Here is a 27,670-nt window from a genome sequence, read left to right on the forward strand (position 1 = left end):
ATACAATATGAATGATAATTCAATTAATTTTGGTAATAGCAGTTTTGAAACATAATTTAAACGAGTTCTCGCATAAATGTGAGTAAAATATTTTTTAAAAATAATTTTTTCTTCTGTTTCTGTGCGTTTTTTTTTCTTTTTTTACGTTGGGAACGCAAGTGTGTTCGAATAATGTGGTCAACTAACACACTTGTATCATTTCATATACAAAACTTCTTTTTATTATGATAGAATTATATAGCTAAGTTATTACGGAGAAGAAATTAAGTATGACTTTAAATAGCGATAATTGATTTCGCAATTATTTGACATATTTCGTTACAAAATCAACTGATTATATCATATTTTTGTTTGTTTCATACGTGATGATCGATCAAATATCTTTTGCATGTTTTTTGAGTTATTTAATTTACACGTAATTTTTTTGTATAGTTTAATTTGAAAAGTATGGGATTTTGTTATGAACCCTTTGATATTGCAATTGTTTTTATGAACTATTATTCATATAGTGAATGAGTAAAGAGAGAAAAGTACGAGAGAAGAAAGGAAGTAAACCAATGAATAATCAAATTTATAAATCAGTAAATCAATGAATAAATATTTAATCGATAAATTAATTTTTGACTATTTAAATTGATAATAATTGTAGTACAGTAGGTGTTGCTCACACTTTTTTATCATTATTTTAAATATTATCGTCATTTTAAATATTATCTTCTATATATATATAAATAAATGAGTGTCAGTGAGTGTGTCCTTTATCGACTCTTAATCTATCAGAGAGAGATTAAATTTGGCACACTGATATTTGAAAGCACTGAGAAGGTCACTATCGATATTAAAACCTTCGACTACGAACTGTTCAAGTGGTATTAGCGAAAAACGAAATGGAATTTTCTGATTGCTCAAGCGTTAGCCATTATTTTAAATTTAACTATAGATGCTTCAATTCTTAAAATACATATGTCATCATCAGGTACATTTGCTAAGTTATAATTTTATTTGTTAAAAAAAGTATTGCACGTACTTTAATATTTAATTACTTTTTATTCACAATGTCAGATAAATTCAATGAACAACGTTAACGTGATAGCATGCGTGAACTACGTTACCAAGTTAGCATTTCTAAAGCTTTCTGAAGCAACATATTCATTTTGTTTACAAACTCCTTTTAAAACGTGTTTCTACTTAAGTAAATAATTTTAAATCAACGGTAATTGAACTTAAAAAACATATTTATGCATTGAAAGGCAAAATTATTGGAAAAGTTATACAAATTCGTTTAAGAGTTCAAACTTGTTTATTGCCATACTTTAATGACACCAATGATATATAAACTATTCAGGAAAAGAAATCGTTATTTTTCTTTCAAACCATGTTTTTATTTTTTTTACACAGTTACTTTTTAATCATTTCAATTTTCGCAAAGAAGACAAACATGTAAATTTATAACTTGAATGAATTTTAAAGATTTGCTATTTTATTGATTTATTTTTTTATTGTTATTATTCTGAAATCACTCTAAAAGACGTTACATTTACCAAAAAATCGTCAAGACAAAATTTCTATAAAATGAAAGGTGAAGGAAAAGCCAAAAATATTTCATCATTTAGAAATACATCCATATTTCTGTTTGAAAAATGGCTGAACATTAAGTTTTTACTATCAAGCATCCTAAACAAACTTATTTGTCGCAATTTCTGATGATTTTTAATAATAAATTCAAAATTTCCAAGAAACGCTTTCAATTTTTTTCTTTGTGCGCGAAAAACCCAAACGCTACTAACCTGAGAATGCCACTGAGAGAAAGTACTAGTATCTTTACTAAACTTTATCCCTCATACAAAATGAGGAAATCCCTCATACAAACTTAATCCCTCATAAAATTGATTATAATTGAGCTGCGTGGAAACTTGTTGCATTAATCCAACTTGACAAAAAATTTTGAAACGAACTAAGGACTTTTATCATTTTTAAATTCTTCCACTTTATTTTTTTTATCCATACATACTATTAAAAATCACCCCAATTCATACGATTGTAAATTGTTTGTTCTTTCTTTGAAAATGTTTTAGCACAAAATGGTTGAAATAAAAACTTTTGAACATGCCTGAATTTCAAAAAACATGAAAGTTTTAAAGCATGTAACACTACATGGTAAAAATAATTATGAAATAGATATTGTCAGAAAATACAATTAAAATTAATATGTATTTGTATGCACTTCTTTTTTAAATTCCTTCAATTATTTCTTCAAAGTTTATTATCTTCCCATTGGCTGATCTAAAAGCATGAATAAATCAAAAAATCAATTTAATCACACCGTTCGTAACGTATACGCTTAGAAAATGGAAATAAATAAATAACATTAAAAAAAAAATTTAGGTGTCTTTCAATAACATATTCCTTTTGAGCAAAAAAAATTAATACTATCAGATATATGTTTACTATTATCACATATACATTTTACTAAGTTATACGATATAAAATAAAAGAATAAAATAAAATTATGCTGACTTCTTTTTCCCCACCCTGTTATTGCCTTCATAAATTCCTCGTGGCAGGAAAAGGCAGCTTAAACAGCATGGGGTTGCCTACTAAGCTGATAAACGCACTCAAGGGCATGCCCTACCTTATACAAAACACCCCCAGACCACTATTTTATTTTGTTTTATTTCCTTAGTACTTCATCTTTTGCCTCCTTTTTTACCCTCTGAACTCTTATTTCCGATTTTATTTTCTTCTAAAATTTCAGTACTGCTGAAATAGACGATATTATATTTTATTGTAAGATCAACAGTTTTAATATATTTTAATAATATATTAGAAAATAATGACATATTATTGAATTAAAATAATTTTTAAACTATTTTAGTATAGAAAATGTTTAAAATAGATTTCACATTATCTTTATTTAAAAATTGAGATGAACTTCACTTTGTTTTTTAAATATTATTTCTTTTTTTTTTGTTAGGAAAATACGGAAAATTAAGCAAATAAAATTATAAATAATAAAATGAATTCAATTAATTTTTTCTCGATACGTAAATCTATTTGACCATATAAAGGAGTCCAATACATAAAATTTTATAGTTTAAAATTTTGTTCAACCACTTGCTAATTTTTTTTTATTCTTATCTATTTTCTTTTTTTTTGTCACAATACAAGATGTTTTTTCTCTTTTTTCAAGGTTGGAATTTTAAGTCTTGCATCAAAAGAAATTCTCATTAAATATTCATAATCTTAGCACGTAATCTATTGAAATAAAGAAGATTTACAATAAATATTAAAGAAATTAAAGATATTTAAATTAAGAGTACCAATTTTACCATGTTTAGATCTATCATTACCATTTCGAGATTTTTAAAGCAATATCAATCAGAAAAATCATCCAAAGATAAAATAAATTATCATCGGTTAAGTTTAACTTTAGTTTTCGGAATGCGCACTTTAAAAAAAAAATTATTTACCTAATCTGAAAGGCACAGAAATTTGCATGCGTCAACAATCTTTAACTATTTTGATAATAAATCCATGCAGGCAGACAAACTCTAAAGCAGTAGTATACTTTTATACTTTCGGAGATTACTTAAACTCTTATATTAAAGAATCAATAAAAGTGAAAATTTCACGTTCCACTCGTATTTTTAAGTCAGCTGCATAATTTTGGAAAAGCGTCAGGGTAAAAATGCTTGCAGTGAGAAAAATCTTTTTAAAAAAAAACGAGCATAAACTCTTTATTCAGACACCTTTATTACTTCAGCCGAAAATGGTACCTGCATGTAATCTCCTCGGCACACTGAGATGATAGTTTTGTAAATTGTTTTGAATTTTTATCGTCTGCTTGAAAAATCTTTTGCGTCATTACTTTTCTTTTTGGCAACAAGAAATTTCTTTATACGTGCTTCTGTTTTGCTTACGATTTTTGTTCTTATTTTATTATATATTTCTTTTCAAAGAAGATAGAGCTATCATTACTCAGAAAACGGTATACTGGAATATAGTAAACATTAAATGAAAAATAATATTCGACTGTTTTATTTAGATATATATACTTTTTAATCACTTGAAACTTTGTTTAGTTTTTTTTAAATATGCTAAAAAATTCTTATTGAAGCTTGTCGCCTTGATAGAAAGTTTGATGCGACCATATGGTAGTTTGAAAAATATGTGTCATAAAAATTCTGCGACAAAAGTATAAAGAGTTCTTACTTTTTCATTTTCTTTGACGCTTTGTTAAAAATGCACAAATAATTTTACGTAAAACAATCAAGGGAATCATTATTAAAAATAATTTATTGAAATGAATATAAAGTACAAGTAGCAAAATTTAATAATTTATATAATACCAAAACAAATAGATACAAAAATTTTTAACATTTCTTAAAATTATGATGAAATGTTTAATTATATTTAAATTAACGTATCTTAAACACTATTAAATAATTAATGCTTATCTGGTTGAAAATAATCCTTTTAAATATTAACCACGTATATCTGTTTCATATTTTATATAATCCTCAGTATACTTTGAGGATTAACCATAATCACCTTGGGGACGTTAAAGAGCGAAAATCTGAATCAATTCGGCCAACTAATTCGACTCCTAAGGGAGAAAAGCCAACATTACAGTGAGGAAAGGGATGATGGGATTTAAAATAATCAGATTTCAAATAGTTAAAAAGCACTCTAATGGTAAAAGGGTTTTAACAAATCTTTGAAATTAATCTTTCGACATCTAGTCTTCTTTTCTAACATCTTTCATTCTACAATTTGGAAACTTTTCCCGGCATTTCTCTTTCTACGAAAAAAATGATATGGCAGAGATTTTATGGATCATAATAAATCATAAGAGATTATTATGATTTTATTAGAGACTTATTATGATTTTGCAAATAATATTCTTTGACCAATTTATTTCAGGATTGTGAATTTTTTGTTCGTGAAATTGGAAAGTTTAATATGATCCTTTTTAAATTAGATTGTTTATTTTAAATCGCAGAACTTCGTCTTGTGTTAAATGAGTTTTATAATTGCGCGTTCACGTCTAGAGATATGGCCTTAATTAGCAATTTATAAATGTTGCACACAATTTAATCTGAGCTATGGCAAAACTATGGCAGATCTGACTATGGTAAAAATTTACAATGAAAAATATACAGCTTAGAAGAAAGCAGAACTAGAGCGGTATCTATGTCGTTGCACTGTGAAAAAAGTACGAATCAAATTACGGTACCGGTTTTAACTGTGCATCATTCGTAAAATAGATCTTACTGTAAAATCTATTTTTTCCGCAAAATATTATACCATAATATTTACAGTAATATTTATTTAACTAGTGTGATTCAGTGATTTTGTAATTTCTCTTTCCGTAACATATTCCGGTAAAAATGGATTTTACGATGAAGAGTAAACTGAATGCCGGTACTTTTTAACGTAATTTGATCCGGAATATTTTACCGTGTACCTTTTCTATAGTACCATGTTTCACTGTAGTACTGTATACTTTTTATTAACATACATAACTAATACTTTTATTCTTGTTATTAACATACACTAAAAATACTACTAAATACACTGTTAATACGTGTTCTTGTTATTTACATTTGAAGACATAAGCGGAAAAATGGTTTACGCCCATTTTCAGCAAGAAAGTCGCTTGAGTCGTCATCGGTTAGCATTTTGATAATTACTAAGTTTTGGCAATTCAATAACGTGGAAAATCGGCTCTCTCTGAGAGTTATTACTCAGATTAGTTATCGCAAACCCAAAATCGGGTCTTCTGTTCAACGACGGTTATAAAATTATAAAATAAAATAAAATGCTATCGTAAAATATCCTCAGTGGCAGTCGGATCATTGGTTAGAATCCCCTTGTATTTGGGCAAATCGTGAAAAGTTTTCGTGGTTTTCCTCTTCATGTAACTCGAATGCGGATTAGTTTCATCGAAAAGTCCCCCTCGAAGGCTAATTTGACTCAATACTTAATCCAGGAGTTCCCTCGCCTTCTGAGTTATGTTCAAAATTACAAGATATGGAGTTGAATACTGATAGTCGTAAGATCGAAATTAGGTCAGCTGTTAAACGCAGCTTATAAAATAAAATAAAAACCGAATAAAAAGAAGAAGAAAAGTTGTTCTATCGGTCAAACCTTTATGAGAGTGATCAGGAATGGAAAACAATATTAATAAGCGCTGGTAACATAAAGGGAAATCGTCCCCCACAAGAAAACTTTACGTCACTATTGTCCCCATAAAGACTTCTAAACAACGAGATTTGCAAACCCTGAAAAACTTTCTAATAAGATCTGAGAGACGAGAATTTTATAAAAACCTTTGTGCTTTGAATGTACCTCAGAGGAAAAGAAGAGGGGCGGAAAAAAGAACAAAAGAGTTTAGTTAAAACAACGAGAATACCAGTGGGGAAGAATTAATTGGCGAGGAATTGTGACGTGGAAAAAAAGAAAACGGTTCTTATCCAACTGGATTTTCAGCATCAAAAATTGAAAATTTTGTTTTGAAGTTTTTAGGAGTTGTAAATAAATACTTGTGACATTCGTGAATATTTTTATTTTTACGGTTTCAATCGTATAAGTGCTCCTAAAAAATCTGTAGCCTTGAAATTCGTTTTTCCCTTTCAAAATTAATTTTCATGTACATGACCCCTAGATCTGTCACTATTCTTGAATCGCGATCTAATTTATAATTCTTTTTACATATAAACTAAGTACTGTTTTTTCTAACATTTTACTAATTCAGATTTGTTTTCCTAGATTTTATCTTGAGAAGAAAATAATTTGTAATTTGTGTTTTACAAAATTTAAAAAAAGAACATGATCTTTAAAATCTGTTTGAATTTCCGCAAGCAAACGATAATTTCCAAAAAAAATAAAAAACCAAACGATAATGACTAAAAAAAATGCAATATTTCTAAAATAAACGCATCTCAGTATGAAAGCTACACGGAATGACAAATGCGACACCTGGATGTCTCGAGCTCAAAAGGCGTTTATTTGTCACTTACTGTCGACTGTAGTACCGCGAAATTCACAGTAAAAACAGCCCTCACAATCTTTAGATCATACCAAAATATGCAACGCAAAGGATAATTTCTAAAATAAATGCAACGCAAGCGATGATTTTTAAAATAAATTCAAAGCAAACGATAGTTTCTAAAATAAATGCTTCTCATAAAGGCGACACATTAATAAAGCTACGCAGAATGACAAATTGTGACACCTGGATGTCTCAGGCTCAAACGGCGTCTATTTGTCATTTACTGTCTTCTGTGGTACCGCGACCTTCACGGCAAAAACTGTCTCCGCAATCTCTAGATCATACCTAAGTCATACCTTCTTAAAAACAAAAAAATGCGACAACTGTAGATAAATCAAGCCCTCCTCTCTTTTAACTCAGCCCTCATAAAGTACTATTGAAACAACAGAATAAGAAAAGAAGGAAAAAAAACAAAAAAATTTCAACAAAAAAAAGTATAATATGGTAAAAAAAAAAAAGGGGACTACCTCGGGCGTGGTACATTTACTCTAGAACATGGTGAGGGGAGTAACTGTGTTTTTTGTTTTTCTTCTCCCTCCACAAGTTGTTAGTGATGCATCGAAATAGACTTGCTGCCTGTCTTGTTCGAAGAGATATGTTCTATATCAGAGATACGTGTTCCTCTTCTCTGTATATTCGAACTTTGTTGTTACACTTTGCTTCTCATGTCACGTTTAGCTTACGGACATCTGTAATATATCAAAGGCAGACTCAATGGTATCTTCAACCCCTGTCCAATATATAATTCAGTTATTTTTACCTCACAATGAAAAAGGTCTGAAAAAATATTTGATGTCGTTATTTTAAGAACTAAATGCTACGTAATAACTAAACGAAGAACTACTATGCCCATAAATTTAAAAAAATCAGGAAATATATTATTATTTAGGAATTGCGGTAATATATGGTTAAACAAATAGCATTCACTGTAACAAAAAGATTGAAATTTCACATCTGCTATTCTTTATAATATAAACACAGGAACTATTTTTAATAAGTAAGTTCTGGTAAATTAACTACCTTTGTAAGTTAACAAACAGAATAAGTCGGAATTAGACACAAATAAAAAGAACACATATGACCAAGAAAAGAATTGGCTTCCGATATATTGTATGGATCCTTACTTTAATAACTATGCTTAACAAGCTATATAACGTCTTAACTCAGAGCCCTGTCTATATAAAAAAGAAATGTAAGGGAGTATTTAGACAAAATATAGCAAAGTAAATAATTATTGTCTTGAATAATATGGTAAAAAAATTAACTCCCGTGCATCGGTTTGGTTGTTCAATGTGCAAAATAAGTCAAATTTTGGAAAAATAATACATTTAAAATTGAATTTCTCAGGAACTATTAGACCGATTTTGCTCAAATTTTGTATTCCGCGGAATAATATTAACTCCTTAAAGTGATGTAATTGTATACCTTACATTTCAAAGTATTTTCGACTATTATTAAGTAAAATTATAAAAAATAACTATTTACTAAAAGTTATATTCTGCATGAAATTATCATATTGGATAAAGGGATTTTATAATTATGTGGAAAAAAATTTCAATTCGCTTTAAGCACTAATGAGATATGGTGGAATGCGCAAGAAGTAAAACTAACATTAAGAGGTCCAAAATTTTTATAGCTCTTCTACTAATCGTATCCGGGTCGGAAATCCGTATCCGTTATTATTAAATTGGTTCCAAGAATCCAAGATATAATTCCAAGAATCAGTATCCCATAGACTGTTTTTGTATTTAAAAATAGCAAAATATAATTTTAGATGTAATGAGAGCGTAATTACAAAATCAGTTATTGATGATTTTTTTTAAATATGAATGGAAAAAAATTCAAACTATTTTTTTTAATTCTATATTTTAGAACTAATTCCAAGAATCTAACCAATTTAATAAAATACTATTAAATTGGTTCCAAGAATCCAAGATATAATTCCAAGAATCAGTATCCCATAGACTGTTTTTGTATTTAAAAATAGCAAAATATAATTTTAGATGTAATGAGAGCGTAATTAAAAAATCAGTTATTGATGATTTTTTTTAAATATGAATGGAAAAAAATTCAAACTATCTTTTTTAATTCCATATTTTAGAACTAATTCCAAGAATCTAACCAATTTAATAAAATACTATTAAATTGGTTCCAAGAATCCAAGATATAATTCCAAGAATCAGTATCCAATAGACTGTTTTTGTATTTAAAAGTAGCAAAATATAATTTTAGATGTAATGAGAGCGTAATTACAAAATCAGTTATTGATGATTTTTTTTTAAATATGAATGGAAAAAAAATTCAAACTATTTTTTTTAATTCTATATTTTAGAACTAATTCTAAGAATCTAACCAATATAATAAAATACTATTAAATTGGTTCCAAGAAGCCAGGATATAATTCCAAGAATCAGTATCCAATAGACTGTTTTTGTATTTAAAAGTAGCAAAATATAATTTTAGATGTAATGAGAGCGTAATTACAAAATCAGTTATTAATGATTTTTTTTAAATATGAATGGAAAAAAAATTCAAACTATTTTTTTTAATTCTATATTTTAGAACTAATTCCAAGAATCTAACCATTTTAATAAAATACTATTAAATTGGTTCCAAGAATCCAGGATATAATTCCAAGAATCAGTATCCAATAGACTGTTTTTGTATTTAAAAGTAGCAAAATATAATTTTAGATGTAATGCGAGCGTAATTACAAAATCAGTTATTGATGATTTTTTTTAAATATGAATGGAAAAAAAATTCAAACTATTTTTTTTAATTCTATATTTTAGAACTAATTCCAAGAATCTAACCAATTTAATAAAATACTATTAAATTGGTTCCAAGAATCCAGGATATAATTCCAAGAATCAGTATCCAATAGACTGTTTTTGTATTTAAAAGTAACAAAATATAATTTTAGATGTAATGAGAGCGTAATTACAAAATCAGTTATTGATGATTTTTTTTAAATATGAATGGAAAAAAAATTCAAACTATTTTTTTTAATTCTATATTTTAGAACTAATTCCAAGAATCTAACCATTTTAATAAAATACTATTAAATTGGTTCCAAGAATCCAGGATATAATTTCAAGAATCAGTATCCAATAGACTGTTTTTGTATTTAAAAGTAGCAAAATATAATTTTAGATGTAATGCGAGCGTAATTACAAAATCAGTTATTGATGATTTTTTTTAAATATGAATGGAAAAAAAATTCAAACTATTTTTTTTAATTCTATATTTTAGAACTAATTCCAAGAATCTAACCAATTTAATAAAATACTATTAAATTGGTTCCAAGAATCCAGGATATAATTCCAAGAATCAGTATCCAATAGACTGTTTTTGTATTTAAAAGTAGCAAAATATAATTTTAGATGTAATGAGAGCGTAATTACAAAATCAGTTATTGATGATTTTTTTTAAATATGAATGGAAAAAAAATTCAAACTATTTTTTTTAATTCTATATTTTTTAGAACTAATTCCAAGAATCTAACCAATTTAATAAAATACTATTAAATTGGTTCCAAGAATCCAGGATATAATTCCAAGAATCAGTATCCAATAGACTGTTTTTGTATTTAAAAGTAGCAAAATATAATTTTAGATGTAATGAGAGCGTAATTACAAAATCAGTTATTGATGATTTTTTTTCAATATGAATGGAAAAAAATTCAAACTATTTTTTTTAATTCTATATTTTAGAACTAATTCCAAGAATCTAACCATTTTAATAAAATACTATTAAAATGGTTCCAAGAATCCAGGATATAATTCCAAGAATCAGTATCCAATAGACTGTTTTTGTATTTAGAAGTAGCAAAATATAATTTTAGATGTAATGCGAGCGTAATTACAAAATCAGTTATTGATGATTTTTTTTAAATATGAATGGAAAAAAAATTCAAACTATTTTTTTTAATTCTATATTTTAGAACTAATTCCAAGAATCTAACCAATTTAATAAAATACTATTAAATTGGTTCCAAGAATCCAGGATATAATTCCAAGAATCAGTATCCAATAGATTGTTTTTGTATTTAAAAATAGAAAAATATAATTTTAGATGTAATGAGAGCGTAATTACAAAATCAGTTATTGATGATTTTTTTTAAAATATGAATGGAAAAAAAAATTTAAACTATCTTTTTTAATTCTATGTTTTAGAACTAATTCCAAGAATCTAACCAATTTAATAAAATACTATTAAATTGGTTCCAAGAATCCAGGATATAATTCCAAGAATGAGTTAGCAATAGACTGCTTTTCTATTTAAAAATAAAACACCATACATAAGCCAACAAAGTATACCATCTGCGCCAAAGAGTTAACTGGTCTAACAATCACGCATTACATTTCATTAGCAAAGCCTATATGTAGTTAACTTTCGATTAAAAAACATGGCACGTTTGAAAAGTTTATCAGCCTTTCTTGTTTTTCATCTTTGATACAACAGTTGTTTAATCACATATAAATTACTTCTTTCTCCCATAAAATGAAAAAAAAAGGAAAACAATACTCCCACGTTTCAGACATGTGAAAAAACAAAATGAAAATTGGAAAGGCTCATCTGCCAAGGAAAAAAAAATGAAACGGAATAAATAAGCTAAAAAATTGTTTGAAGTGCTTACAGCTGTGGTTAAATAACACATTGGGTGTAACCGCTGTTGTCAAAACCAAACTCTGTTAGATGATGAAGACGAATACATTCATTTTTTTCGCTCGTCATTTATCTAGGGGGGGTTGTGCATAAAATAAAAATTAAAACTTTTTTGTGTTCAATAAAAAAATAATTCTGATGGTTTTTTTCCATCTTTCATGAAATTTGAATTAGATTTCCAGTATTAATACCCTTACATGATAATGATAATTTAATAATTGATTACGAATAGTGAGAATTTATTATAATTTTTTCTAAGCTTCTTGTATACCCAGGGCCAGGGCTAAGAATTTGCCACCTATCGCCAAATACGATAAAATCGTAAATTTGGCGAAAAAAACTGTGTTTTGGCAAATGATTTTTCTTCCACTGGAAAGAAAAATGTATATTTAACTCTATCCTCAAAATTACGTCAGAACAAATTTTTCTAAAGTAATCAGTATTTTTTATTCGATTACTGCAATTTTCGGTAGATGCGCCGCATAACCAATTAGAATTGGGACCAAATAATATAAGCCTGAAACAAACTACCGTAAAATAGTTTTCTATGGAAAAAAATTAATCATAAAAAATTACGGACAATTGCAATTGCAACTTTCGAAAATTGGCGAATACTTTTGATACATGACTAATTTACTGACTAATAATTTGAAATCCATACGCGGGTCTTTATACCGTATATCTCGGCGACTTTTCAAACCCCTAAAATTATGATAAAATAAGGGAGTCGACTTACACACTGGTAATAAAGTCGGGCATTAATCGTGATTTAACAATGCATTATAAGCAACAAGATTGATATGAATGACTCTGTGTCAATTTATCCCGACCAAAAACTTTTTTTTCTCCTTAGAAACAGTACTTAAAATGAAGTTCAGAAAAAAATTAAGAATAAGAAAAGCTAATTTATTCCAGAGTATTTTAAAAAACTAGGAGGCTTCGCCCCCTGCTCGCTGGCGCTCGTCAAACCCCGGAACTGCTTTCGCAGTTCATTTCGGATTGCTTCGCAATCCAATGCTCACTTTGCTCGCGCATTAGATACGTTCCTAACGTCTAGATTTTGTATACTTCTTTGAATACTGAAGTTCCGAACACTTTTCACTGTAGAAAATTCTAAACCTGTACATTTCAATATTATCTGGGCATTTGGCGATACAACACTTATAGAATTGAAGGATTTGTCACGTCAAGCACTCAAGTATCATAATTTTGATCTAGTTGCGCTCTGTGCCATTTTGATTTATGTTGCTAAGTTAACTTTCAATAAATTCTATGGCTGGCAACAGCATTTTTATTTTTTAAGTTTTTTATTTTTAATTTTCATTCTTTTTTATATTCGTTATTTTTTTAGCGAAATGTTTTTTAACCTAACAGAATTCTTGCCGACTGTTCTCTGCATATATGAAGAAAAAAAAGTAAATATTTAAGTGTTGTGAAAAGAATCTTATTTAGTTGTACAAATGAAAATTGTTGCCACCGGCGGAAAAGAAATACAGCCAAAATTTGGGAGCCACGTAAGAGAATTATATATAATAGATAACGCGATGAAAACATACCATTTTAATGATTCGATTATGCTAACTCTGTCGTCATGTGGATCCCAATTTGCAATAGATTTTAAGACATACCCATCTGCTGAGTCCCACAAAAATCTTCACCCCAATTCAATCAGTTGGAAAATTCCACTCTTTTTAAAAGATTTGACAACAACATTTGAACTCACATTTTTCAAAACGTCTAATATCATTTGACACATGAACAATAATCGGCGTATAGGAACTATAATCGGCAGCAGTCGACTTATACTGATACGATATATTTTATTGTGCTTTAACTTAATTTATATTTTAATTTAAATTATTTAATTTAATATTTTTTAATACTACTGTTTTATTTAACAGTCTTTGCTTAAAGTAAAGATTATAGATTGTGGGAGTGTATGTATCGACAATACCAACCTTCATCTATGAAAAGGTACCCCACCTAGAATCGAGTTAACATGTCTTATATACTACTGAATTGGAATTGTATTTTTATAGTGGTAGATACACTACAAGATAAAATGTATTTCCAGTTATACCCTATTTTGGGACCAAATGTTTGTAGAGGACGACATTTATGTATCCGGCCAAACTGTGCGAAAAATGTCAGGTGAGAGGTTCAGAGTAATCTTTGACCAGAGATGACGCATCATGGGTTAAAATCCCCTTGCTGTCGGGCTGACCGTAGACGGTTTTCTAGCTTTTCCTCTTCGCGTAACGCAAATGCTCTCCGTGTAACACAAATGTTAATTCTCCACGAAGGCTAGTTCGTCCCAATGCTTGATACGGGAGTTTCTTTTGTGTTCTGGGCTGGGTTAATTACAAAGCTACGGAGTTGACCATAGATAGTCGTAAACTTAGAATTGGCTTGGCTGTTCAACACAGGGTTGCAAAATGAAATAAGTTAAATTAAAACAGAAATTAAGTAACGATACAATAAAAGATACCATAACAACACATCCGCACTATCAAAAATTTAGTACTACCCGGATTTTCCCCCATCCCCTGCCCTATCCTCTGATTATGCTGGGCCCACGAAAGCTGTAGTACAGCACAGGAAGAAGATAACTACACTCAAAGCTGATAAGTTTAACGGGCCACATTGTAAACTTTATTACAGGCTCCTTTCCCAATGTACAAAAAGCCTCATTTTCATAATACTAAATCAATTAGATATAAATAAATTCTTCTAAATTGTCTTTCATAAAAACTATTTAATAAGTAAAAATTTTGGGTCAGGACCTTATCAGCCTTCACCAAAATTCATCACCTTATTGTCTCCCCCCCCCCTCTTTTTTTGAGTACGGCCTTGATTAAATCACACGTAAAATACATGCATAATTTTCTAAAACTGTAGTGTAAAATAAAAATTGTCCCTACATTTTCACTAAAATTCTAGTATTTCCAAATTTCCCATAGAGTTACCATTTGTACCCAGTCTTATCCCACTATAGGAGGGGTAAGACCTAGCCGCTTGACTTTTTTTTAGACAAATATAATTTATAAAAAAAAGTACTTCATCGATGGCTTTTCAAGAATGATGTATTATATTCAACTAAAGAATGAATATCTTGCCTTAAATCTTGACAGATTTTAGGATGGATCGAACAGTCTTCGAATCTTAACTACCCCGTCTTACCCCCACTTTCCCCTTCGTTATAACGTTTTCAATATTAACAATTTGTGTAATAAAAGTTTCTTTTTTAGCTTTTTTCTGCTTTTATTTCAAAGGAACATCTAGTGAAATCTAATAATTCATTTGTGATTATCTAATAACACCTAAGACTTAATGTATCCAAACATTTCCGTGCGACTTGTTTTCTTAAGTGAAACACTCAATCTTTCGCAAAGAATGAAAATTAATTTTTGTAATTGCTTTGTTTTTAAAAACATTCCCGAGCTTTTCTGCATTTTCTTAAAATTAACATTTTTCGGAAAATTATAAATTGAATCTGAACAACTCTTTCGCAAGATGAAGCAAAAATAATAATCTTACTCGCGAGTACGATAAATATTTCTTAATTTGCGCAGCATTTTTACCCACCAAAAAAATGAAAATTCCATTGCATATTTTATTATTTTAAGCGAAATAGAATTAACGAATTAATCTGCATGCACGCATTGCGTCGAAAAGTTTTAACACCGTCATAAGTATAATATCGGTGTAAATTACTCTAAAGACCATTAATTATACCTTTTACGAACGGAGGAAGTGTTTCCTCTCCAGGATTTATGAACGTTTCTGGAAAATTTACCGTTATGTGAGGATTCATTTTGAATATTTTCTCCCGTATCGATTGGCATGAAATATTACTGCGGAAAGCCAACTTCAGTTAAACGGATTTAACTGCTCTCACCGAATATTAATGTTAATTGTATTTTAATGGCGTTCACAATGTAGTTTGATTTCTTTTAGTTGACATCTGCGACTCGATAATTAAAATTTAAATAAATGAAGCGTTTAGAAATTTAATATTTTTTGCATAAAAATTTATTTAATTATGTAAGATTTATTACATTAGATTTGTTACATAATTTAAAATTTAATTAAGCAATTATATTTTTTTAAATTTTTAATCTTTTCTTTATTTTATTTAATAAAAAAATTACTTGTATTGTATACTTTTGACTTTGCCTTACACTAAGTAAGTTTAAACGACGAAAAAATTTAAAGATATCGGCCTAATAGTTTCTAAAAAGTTTCTAACAAGTCAAATGTTTGAAATTTTATTTCAACTTATAATTCAATTTAAATTATTTTGTTGTAATTTTTTTCAGTTTTAATTACGCTGTTTAAAGTTATGTATATTTTTCTATAACTTACGATTTATAATTAAATTGAATAGTAAAAAATTATGAGAAAAAAAATTACAAAATTGCGCCATTTATTTCCAAACAACAAGGTTAATAAAACCATATTTTATTTCTAATTTTACCATAAGTCATTACCGAAGCGCTTCGGTAAAGATTAACACCCGTTTTATTTCCATAGGATCAGAAACAACTAATTCTTACAGCTTTTACCATATTTTTTCTCTATGTCGTTCATGAAAATACGACCATTAGACTAAAAGTAATTAAAAATGTTTTCTTTTTTTCGCACTGTATACAAACTATGCTGTAAAAAGTTTTGTAGCAAGCCAAAATCTCTTTTAACTTTAGTAAAATTTCAGATTCAACCACACTAAAGTATAGCAAGGCAATATAGCAAAATACAGCAGGATAATGTTTCTTTCACCTAATGAAAACTTTATGCAACTAACTAGTTTATAAATGTTGCAAATAATTTATATTATAAAATTTTAAATTGCCTTTAAACAATATTTCTAAATGAATGACTATAAGTTAAAAAATCGAAATTCAGATAATTTTTATATTATTTTTAAATGTGAAAACTTCAGTTAGTTAAATTCGCCTGAGATTAAATAAGGCAGTAAAAAAAATTCTCACATAAGCGCACTTACCGTTTCTGATTTTTTACCTAATATTCGATAGATTAAAAATTATATATTTAACTAATAAAAAGATGTTTCCTTATTTAATTTTTTATTTGTTTCAAATTGGCTTGCTTTCCCAATGTATGTCACATTGAATATTAGATTGGTATGTTTAAGATAAGAAGAAATAAAAATATTCTAAATTCTCTTTCTAGGGAAAGAAAAATATTCTCTCATACTTTTTCGTAACTATTTATTCAAATATGTTAATTATGTTCCGTGGTTTGAAATGATAATTTTTCTCACTGACAAAAACATCAAATGATAATAACTTATTTTCTCAGTTTTTATGTCGCATCTCATGAATAACATTTAGATTAAAATTCTTCAACGTAAAAATTTGGATGATAAAGTTATTTCACTGTCGAATAAATATTTGAAATAGATTTATTTGGAACTAATGCATACGAAATCGGTATTTATTTTTTATGGATCAATATAGCATAATTTTCTGAAATCAATTTAAAATACGCACTGTTTCTTCACTGTTTAATGATTTCAATCAACAAGCAATTTTATGCAATTGAAATTTTAAAAAGAAATAACTTTTTGTACTTACAAGTAAGAGAAGTTTCAGCTCTTTGTTGCCAACGCGAAAAAAGAAATTTCTTATGATTCGGGATTATCTATTTTAACCGTCGGAACCAGATATTTTATTTAATCTACTTCGGGATTATCTACGTTAGTATCATATTTTATAAACGTCGTTGAACAGTCGACCAATTTTTTTGGGTTAACGCCTACTAGTGTTCAACTCCGTAGCCTTGTAATTTTAAACCCAATCCAGAGGACAAGGGAACTCCTGAATCTAGTATTAGGAGAAATTTGCCTTTGTGGAAGACTTTTTGATGGCGCTAACCCGCATTTGCGCTACATGGAGAGGAAAACCTCCCGCGGTTTGTCTGACGCAAGGGGACTCTAACACGTAATCCGTCTACCACAGAAGATATTTTACCTCAACACTGTGGTCGGTGCAAGCCGGATGCGGCATTTGTATCGATCAGCCATCTCTGGGATTCGAACCCAATTCTCCTCATTGAAAGGCAAACGCTCTATCCCCTGAGCCATCACGGTTCCTACGTTTGCATTTTATTTTATTTTATATCCGACGTTGAACGGCCGACCCCGTTTTGGGTTTACGACCCCTAATGTTCAACTCCGTAGCCTTGTAATTTTGAACCAATCCAGAAGACCAGGAAACTCCTGGATCAGTACCCCCATAGGTATGATTTGTGATGGGAACATGGGGGACTTTGTGACTCGACAGATTTAACGTGCATCAGTCACCATTTACTGCACGGGCTTCTTTGACCGGCGGGGACATAGACATGGAGCAAGGGAACTTTTGGACATGGGTCCATTGCCTTCCTAACCAGGCTATCCCGGGACTCCCTACGTTTGCATTATACAAAACCGAAAAAGTATAGAAAAAAATTATTCTACAAATTACCTAGAAAATGTGCATATGATCTAAAGTACTTCGTTAAAGTGCCAAAATAATTGTTTTATTTCTCAATTTACTTGAGTAAGATGAAAACTACCTAGATCATCTACACATTACCTACTGGACAATCGTTAAAGTGAAAATAAGATCTTTGTTGGAACAACAACAATATTTCTGCACTCTAAAATTAGCAAAATGTTTCTTGAGGACTAAGCCCCCTGTTTGCTGCCGATCACCAACCTCGATGTTTGCTTCGCAATAATAACCGTTGTTTTTCGTCATAAAACAGTTTTTTCTATAAATTTTGAAATTATTCATTCAAAATATATGTTACAAAAAGAATTTTGCTTGCCCCACTTCCCAAGTCCAAATATTTCCCTTATGATTCTATTTAGATCTATTAAGAACGTAAGCACTTTTTTTTAGAATAATTATTTTTTACAATAACATTGAAAATTAAAAGTATATTTTTATAACAAATAAATGAGTTAACAACCGTGATTTTATTTTTTCGCTTATCAAATGGGCGAAAATATTAAATACGCAATTATTGCAAGCAACACATTGTGCATGAAACAGATTGTTAAGCTCTAAATCTTTTGATAAATCTCTTTAACTGTAATTTATAATAGTATATTAATGTAATTTGCACAAAAAATAGTAATTGCGAAACGATTAATGAGATTAGACACAGATATAAATAACTTTATCTTAAAATGTAGCGAAAAATTACTTTATAATAAAATAAAAACGAATATCTTAGTTTTAAACTCTTAATTTAGAAAACAATCGAAATCAAAAAGCGTTCTGTTAGCAGTACAGGTAAATATCTTTAAATGAAAGACAGAACAACATTACCTTCATGACTTTTATTAATTACTGATTTACAATATGCTGATGGCAGCCTAAACAATATGGAAATCAATGGGCGGCAGAACTGGATCCTACCATGTGATTTTCCGACCCATAAAAATGCACCGACTTTAACGGAAAACTTAGACCATTACGTTTTTATGTTAGATAGAGATTTATTAATTTTTCGCTATCTAAAATATCAAAAGTCAAATTAGACGATCAAAATTCTAATTGATAAAATCAATCTTCAATCACTTTGAAAGAAATATAACACAAAGAATTGAACGGTTTTATTACAAGGAAATTAACATAACGTCATTTATTATTTTTCGGTATCTAATGAATCAAGTCAATACAATAAACAACTTGATGCACTGAGAAAGAAATGTGATAAAAATTACAAGAATATGATAAAATTTACCGTGCTCCTGGTCCTACGGGAACCCCAAAAAGCTCGGTAATTTTTACAAAAGCCCTTTGGTTATCATTTCGGTAAGATTAACAATACAATATAGTTTTATAATATGCAATAAAATTTGGTTAATGTCGCAAAATTAGGTTATTTTATTATAATACCTTAGAGCATGGTGTAAAAACCATTTATTTGGTTGAATTTACTTTTCAGTTTTGTGTTTTTTACTAAATGTGTGATAATCAGAACTATAATTTTGAAAACCAGAATTTCCGATAATTCGCTTCACTATGAAAGGAAAAATTGCCAAATGACTGGTTTAAATACAGTGTAATTTTTTTTTTATTAACTGGAATTGTGTGTGTATTTTTTTTGACAGAAATGCCATAAACATACAGTGCTGTAATTTCACCAAGTTTTTGTCTCCATGTAGAGTGGAAGAAACAAACTTGAATCGGCAGATTGCGGAAAACCTCTGATTCCACACTTCAATCAATCACCCTAATTTGCAGATTAACTAATGCAATTATCTATTACGAGTACATAGATAGTTTTCAGTTTAGGAGTACATAGCATTAGCAGTAACATAGATAGTTTTCAATTTAGAAGTACATAGCATTAACAGTAACATAGATAGTTTTCAATTTAGGAGTACATAGCATTAGCAGGAACATAGATAGTTTTCAATTACGTAACATGTATTTTGTATTATCCCAAATTGTCGTAACAAAGCTACTGTTGCTTTTTAGATATTCACTTCATGCGGCTTAATCCCTGTACCCGTAACATCAAGCGTAACATTTCCCCAATATTTAGAATACACAAGTTTAATATTTATATTTTTTCAAATGATATTTATATATTTTTATTCAATTTAGAGAACGTTTTGAAAAATTTATCTCACAATTTATTCATTTATTTCGGAAACATTTTTTTTTTGTCAGGAGAATATTTTAAATAAATACTTATGAAAAAGACCTCGGAAAATTAATATAAATAACATAAGGAATATGATAACCAAAATTCTGACTTATTAGAAAGAGTATTTTTAAGTATAATCTTTTTGAGTATTTTTTTTTTCAATTAAAAACCGCCTAAAGGAGCAATGTCAACGAAGGGCAAAATAGTCTTTTGAAAAATCACAGTGTAATCTATCACATGTAACCAAATGTAACTGGAAAAAAATTTAAAATTATTTTGGAATTTTTAGGATCTGAACTTTTTTATGAAGTAAAGTTTGAAACACGTTATTATTGATTGAAAAACGCCAATGGAAGAATTGACTGTATAAATCAAATTTGAAGGGTTCTAATAAAATCTCTTTTTCGATTCCTTTACCGATTTGGTAACAAAAGAAAAAAAATTGAAAGAATGTTCATTGGTATAAGTTAAAAATTACAATATAATATATATTATCCAGACTGCAGCTCGTAATGCAACTTCTTAAGTGCATGCCTGTACCAATGTGAAAATTATCAATAAATTAAGCAACGTAAAAATTCTATTTAAAAAAAATTGATTTTGAGATTATTTTGGTCATTTATTACAAAACCCTGATTGAAACATTGTGAAAAGATGCATACAAGCCGACATAACTTGAGAAGAGATTGTTGTTTCCCATTGAGGATCATAGACTATCACTGCCATCTAGTTTATTTCACTGGAGTTAAATAATTATATTTCTTTCTATAAATCAAACAGTATCGTAAATTTCTTGCTTAATTATTATCTTTTATCTATTTGTATTTTTAATAAAAAAAACTTATAAAAACTTAATTTTTTCTTCTTTTTTGTGAAAAATTGCAGGGAAATTTTCATGCAAAATGTCAAGTTAATAGCAAGTTTCATGCAATATTGCAAATTAAAGATATTCATTTTGTATTAAAAAATTTGAAATATTTATTGGATTCGAAGATCTTTTATAATATTTTTTTGTACTCTTCATAACCTTTAGATAATTAAGTAAAATATTAAAAATTAAAATATAAATTGCACAGTTATAACTTAAACAATAAAAAATATATATACATTTAAAAAAAATACTTATTTTTAACTAAAATTTTACTTCAAAGGCTGTTTTTCGAAGACTCAGTCGTAATAAGAAATGACGCTTTTTTGCGAATAATATGTTATTTTTATAACTGCTGTGAGTTTGCAACAGTTACTCATGACCATAAATGGCAGTACTTTAACTTTCGTTACTTGTACCGCCGGTACAAGTAAAAGGTACGTACTTTTACTTGCACTTCGTTACTTTTTAAATTTAGTACTTTTACTTGTACTTTCGTTACTTTTTTAGGGAGAAAGTACAAGTATTTGTAACGGAAATATCGAATAAAATCGTTACTTTTTTCTAAAACTCGGTAATCTTTCTATAAAGAAAAGAAGAAAAAAAATTAAATTAGAAAAAATGCTTATGTTTTTTTAATTTATAAAATTAATGTTCGATATATATGCATTCACAGCTAACTTCGTGTTTAAATACCTTCTGTTTCAACTTATACCGCACATTCAATTTTTTTTTTACTAGCTCAAAGATCACAAAGCTATCTGTGTTTGCTTTGTTTATGTTTGTGCTTGTAAAACGCGTTTCTAAAGAGTAAAACAATTTTAAATCAATGGTAATTAAATCAATGGTAATTAATAATGGAATGGTAATTAAAATCAGTAGATAAAATTTCTTTTTCGAGCAAATCCATAAAAAGTTTGATAGTAAAATTATATTTGATTTTAAAATTATATTATACGATTATATTATAAAATTATATTATAATATTCTTCCGAATTTAAAAAGTAAATTAATATCCATAACTTTCAAAATTGAAAACAATTAAATAAATAACAACAATTTTGCAAAAAACATTAAAGAACATAAGAATATTATTCAATAAAATTTTAGGTTACTTTGAATTTTCGATTTCCTAGAAATGAACTTTTAAATTGTTACTTTTTTTGTTTAGTACTTGTACTTTCACTTGTACTTTTTACTCGTTACTTTTTAAAATAAGAACTTTTTACTCGTTACTTTTTTTAAAAAATACTTGTACTTTACTCGTTACTTTTTAATAGTAACGTTGCCATATATGCTCATGAATGTTGGATCAAGTTTACCCTATCTAAGCCAGCGCAGTCTATGGTTATTTTGAAAATGCCGCAAAACGTCAAAAGGGAAAGAGGCCACACTTTTGAGAAAATGGAAAGCGTTTGTTGTCTTATTTTAAACCATTTAAAAACTCACTCCAATGCTGCATTACCTGGCTCATAAAAATTTTCAAAAACTGAGAATAAAGGCAGTGATTTTGATACATTTCATGCAGGTGGAAATATTTCTTTCTTTTTCACTATAAAAAATATTTCAACTTTTCTGCCACATTTATTACAGGATCAATAATACTCAGTATTCAATTAAATGCATTGAAAACATTGGTAATGAATTTTTATTTCACCACTAGAGAAAATTTTCTACTTAACATTCACATTCTAACAATGGTACAATAATGTTCTTATGGAACGAGCGTGTTCCAATCAATAGAACAAGCATGTTCTGAATATCCTGTAAAAACTATCATTCTTCTATCATCACCCAGTTATTTATCATCTTAGCTTCTTCAAGTTAAAACTATGGGCGGCATCCGGTTAAATTGCAGGACAGGTAATCTATAAACCTTAAATCAACCTAGCCGGTGATGATTTAATAACAAGCTCTGTCAAAATCAGGCTGACAAGTGTTTAATTTTTAAGGCGTGTTAACTTCGAAAGTGGATTTCACCTTCTGTAGTTAATTCTTTCATTTATAAACTTAATTGCAATCTGTAATATCTATAGCTATTTGGGTGTTTTCTTTTCAATTCTATTCTTAAAAATTAACATTGCAAACGCTTAACAATCTGGTAACGTTAAAGAAAAACGTAATAATTTTAATTGTAATATATTTCTCAAAATATCGAGAAATGATTGAGAGAAATTATTTAATTTCTTCATCATTGAAGAATTTTCATTCTGTTACTACTATTGATATTGCTACATATTTCTGTGTATTCTCAGAAAAAAGAATCATTTCATCATAGAAAACTCTTTTCTGTTCTTTGATATTTCTAAACTATACATTGCTCTACCAGTTATGAAAGGTGATCTTTTAACCATAGAAAACTCTGAAATCTGTTCCTATATTAAAATTTTTAAATTAAACGAATATCTAAATATTAAAAAAAAAAGAGTTTATTTAACAGTATTGCTTATATATTAAGATTTTTACATCATATGTTTCTCTGCTAGATCAAAAAAGTTATCTTTTAACCATAGAAAGCTCTTTTCTCAGTTCTTAGGATGAGATTGTTAAATTATAAGAATCTCCAAACACTCATAAAAGTAATAATTTAACTATAGAAACTATTGCTATTGTTACTTTTGATCTCATTATATAGCTTTTTTCTGCTAAATTGTAAAATCATAATAGTTAGAAAAAATGCACCATTACTTTGAAGCATGCTTATTAATAGTTTTATTCACGCATTTTAGAAAGAAATGGAAACTCTTAAAAAATCATTTGTATTTATTTTTAAATCCAATTTATAAAAATGAATTTGCTTAAGACTGCTTACTACGTCCTAGAGTTCGGGTAGCAAAATAGTATAATATCTGAAATAAAAATCAATCTATGTATACCTATATCTATGGATAGATATGTCTATGGATATATCTGTGGATAACCATTTGCAATTAATTTCGGGTTCGAACAAAAGCAAATTTTGTCTGAACGTGAACGTGTGTTCTCATGTTCGTTTGCTCTTGAAGACAAACAGCATTCGTTTGTTCTTGAATCAAAAAATTTTGAGATCTTTACCAATAAATGCCTTTTTTGTGTATGTAATTTGTTTAAAAGCACTCACAATATTTTTTCACTTATGAACATCTGAATTTTGAAATTATGTATAAGTATCCTAAAAAACCAGTTTAAACTCCAAATAAAACGCTTTTTTATTTAATGCAGAAATATTTATCTTTAATAATAAATTAAACATGTTTCAATTATACGTGGAACAGCACAAAGTGGTAAATTCCAACTGCGTATTTACGAGTACATTGGTACTCATTCGATGGTGTTTTCAATTCCAGCTTAACATAAATATGGCTGAATTGGTGTGAGACAGTTGATATAATGCTTGGTGGGGCAATTTCAGGTATTATTCTATTCGACTTAAAGAAATAAAATGTGAGAAAGAAGTCCAGATGCTTTAAATTACATTATCAGGAACCAATTCTTGCGACAAATAGTACCACATCACCTGTTTAAAATACAATTTGCACGTGTTTACTTCATGATTAAGTAAACATTTGTGTTCTAATTACGAAATTTTTTGTTTGGTGTTTTAAATGTTCCCAATCTCATGGTCTTGTTTGCCCTGAGAAAAAAGTATGCTCAAAGCTAACATGGTAAAATTTAACATGTTTCTAGCTCTGTAGGACCAATAAAAAGCTCACTAATTTTTACCGAAGCTCCTTGAGAATGTTTTTGGTAATCTAACAGTAAATAACGTTTCATTACATGCGTTAAAATTTGATATTTTTTCATGATGATGAGGGATGGTTTTTCATGAGCAAGGCATAAAAATTTAATTTAGTTTTTGTTCATGATTAGTTTAAAAAAATACTTTCTGCAACTGAATCGTAAGCATAGTTCAGTTAAATTAAATTGAGCATGAATCATATTTTGCATCGACTCCTTAATCCATCAAAGCTTATTACTAAGCCAAAGAGGGACACCCACCATACATGTATGGGACACTCCCACTCATTCCTTTGTCAGTTGTAATTGCTTTATTCCATGAAGATTGAAATGAGTTTGGGAACCTCCCCACCTGTTGCCATTTTCAGGACAAACAAAAGTAAACACCATTTAGTCTTCTTGACAGCTAGCAATTTAGAAACTTTCAGCAAACAAGAGAACGTGGTTGTGGCTGATTTTAACATTTGGAGTATAAATTATTTATAACACTGTATCAGGTAACATGTATTGTGATTTTAAAAATTTAGTAATTTTAAGCTTTTAACTATAATTGTAATTTTTTTCAACGATTATGTTAGACTATACTATCTTTTTTGAGTACTGACCACTTGCTAAATTTTTGAGTTATTTCCTTAATTATTTGCATCTAGTAATTAAGCAGATAGTTTGTTTTACAAATGTTTTACAATTTTGTCATACAATTTTTTTTTGCAATGATGTAAAACATTTTTTTTTCTATTACAGGTCTGAATGCAGAACTCCGATATGTGGACAATGGTACTGTCAATGACTATGCACTAGGATTTTCTGTTATGGTTCCAGACCCAATCTGGGACCTCTATTTCACTTGGCAGACTATAAGAAACACCCCGGTAAGAAATTATTGTTTTTTTTTTCTTTTAAATTGCTTTAAACCAAAATAAAATTATCTTAAGACCAAAAACAAGGCAATTTTATTGCTTTGTTTTTTGAAAGCTTTGCATTTTCATTATTCATTAGTTATTTGGTACATTTAAAATACAAGATAAGTTATATAAGTAAATTAAATTTATCTTTGCTACTTAATATATCTATGTTTTTCAGATAAATTAGGGTACTAGAACTAGCACGTTCTCTACATTTAAAGAATTCTGGAGGAAATTGGGTGCATCATGCATAAAATCCATTTCATCAAAAAAATCTATTTTTTCCGTAAAATATTATACCATATTTTTTATCGTAATATTTATTAAATAAGAAAGTTTTGGTTATTTTATGATAATCAGTACTGTAAAATCTATGGTATACTAAATTTGTTGTTCCTTTACATGTTCCGGTAAAAATGGAGCTTAGAGCGCCGGTACTTCTTACAGTAGTTTTGAATGAAATTTTTTACAGTGTAGTTTTCCGCTGTTCCTTTTTTCCTTTGCTTTTTTTAATTTTATACAAGTTATAATTCCTTATAAGGTTTAATATTACGATTTTCGGTACATTGTACTACATCGTTTTTGCCTTGCTATTGGCGATCAAATATTAAAGTTGTTAACTTTAATAATAATTGATCGATTAGAAAGGCAATTTTTAAAAAGAAGGAAAAAAATAGACTTCGCAGTGCTTCGTAGCACAAAAATACGAAATTCAAACACTTAAATATTCGTTCTGCACATTAGCCTTTAGATTTATCATTTTAGTTCATTGAAAGATTTTTCCAAAACACTGCAGTAGCCAAACCACTTAAAAGTTCGAAAATTAGACATCCACGTAGTTTTCACAAGCTTTCAGACATTACATAGCTGCGGGAAAAAATAATAAACTGCTGTGATACTAGTGCAAAAGTTTCCTGTAGGTTCCATGTTCTTTCCTGTAGGTTCCATACTCCATAAACATTGGCGTGAGCAATCCTGAAGCAATGGCTATTCCTCAACTGAATATAAGCAGGAAAGGGAACATTCCAACAAATCAAGAAGGTAATAACATACCATATATTTTTATCAACATAACTTTAGTTTACCATATTGCAATGTTTTTTAGCTTAAATAGATAATGCAAAACAATTAATTTAGAATATACCGTACAAATTAAGTGTAACAAGTAAGTTTTTTAGATCTTAGTTTGCTGAAAAACTATGAAACACAGCCTTCAATAGTTTTTTTTTCAACAAATAGTGTTGTAAGCTTTGAGTAAAAATGAATTTAACCAAGTACATATATAAACGTTAAGACGCAGTATTTCACCATGTATGACAAGGTTGACAAGATATTTATCCCCTTGTCACAATTCAAAAATAATCAAGACATTCACAACCAATGTAATATTGCTTGATTTGCATGAAATCCTCCAGAATTGAATTAAATCGAGAAACTGTGGAATATTATGAAGAGTTGTTTAGGGTAGATGGAGGAACGAAAAACAATCATGCTAAATAATAGGACAAAAATCTGGCTCCACAATTACGATATCTAAAATTTAAGCGTTGGAATCAATTGTTAAAATACTTCAAGAGCTCACTTTTATTAAAGCAAGGCGCAATTTATGTACTAATAAATAACAGCATAGAATAAAGACAAAGCAAACGTGACAAATAAAAGGTACAACAATGAACACACTATAGTTTCAGTTCTATAGCCAAGAACCTTCCTCAATGTCTATGCACAAAATGACAAAATATTATGTTATTACTATATTACTTATAATGCCAAAATATTATATTATTA

The 27,670-nt window shown here is 28.5% G+C and overlaps 1 protein-coding gene across 3 annotated transcripts in view; it reads left to right on the forward strand.

The window, feature by feature from the left end:
* The window catches only part of LOC107457355 (inactive tyrosine-protein kinase RYK), a 185,137-nt gene that overhangs the window by 134,996 nt on the left and 22,471 nt on the right, over nucleotides 1-27,670 (forward strand). For all 3 annotated transcript variants that reach the window (XM_087166200.1, XM_087166198.1, XM_087166199.1), the window contains exons 2-3: nucleotides 25,722-25,849; nucleotides 26,824-26,923. In XM_087166200.1, the coding sequence (XP_087022326.1) occupies nucleotides 25,790-25,849; nucleotides 26,824-26,923 (160 nt within the window). In that variant the 5' untranslated portion in view covers nucleotides 25,722-25,789. The remainder of the gene's footprint in view (nucleotides 1-25,721; nucleotides 25,850-26,823; nucleotides 26,924-27,670) is intronic.

This window comes from Parasteatoda tepidariorum, chromosome 6 (assembly GCF_982258835.1).
Source record: "Parasteatoda tepidariorum strain Cologne lab strain chromosome 6, Ptep-v5.0, whole genome shotgun sequence".
NCBI classification, from domain to species: domain Eukaryota; kingdom Metazoa; phylum Arthropoda; class Arachnida; order Araneae; family Theridiidae; genus Parasteatoda; species Parasteatoda tepidariorum.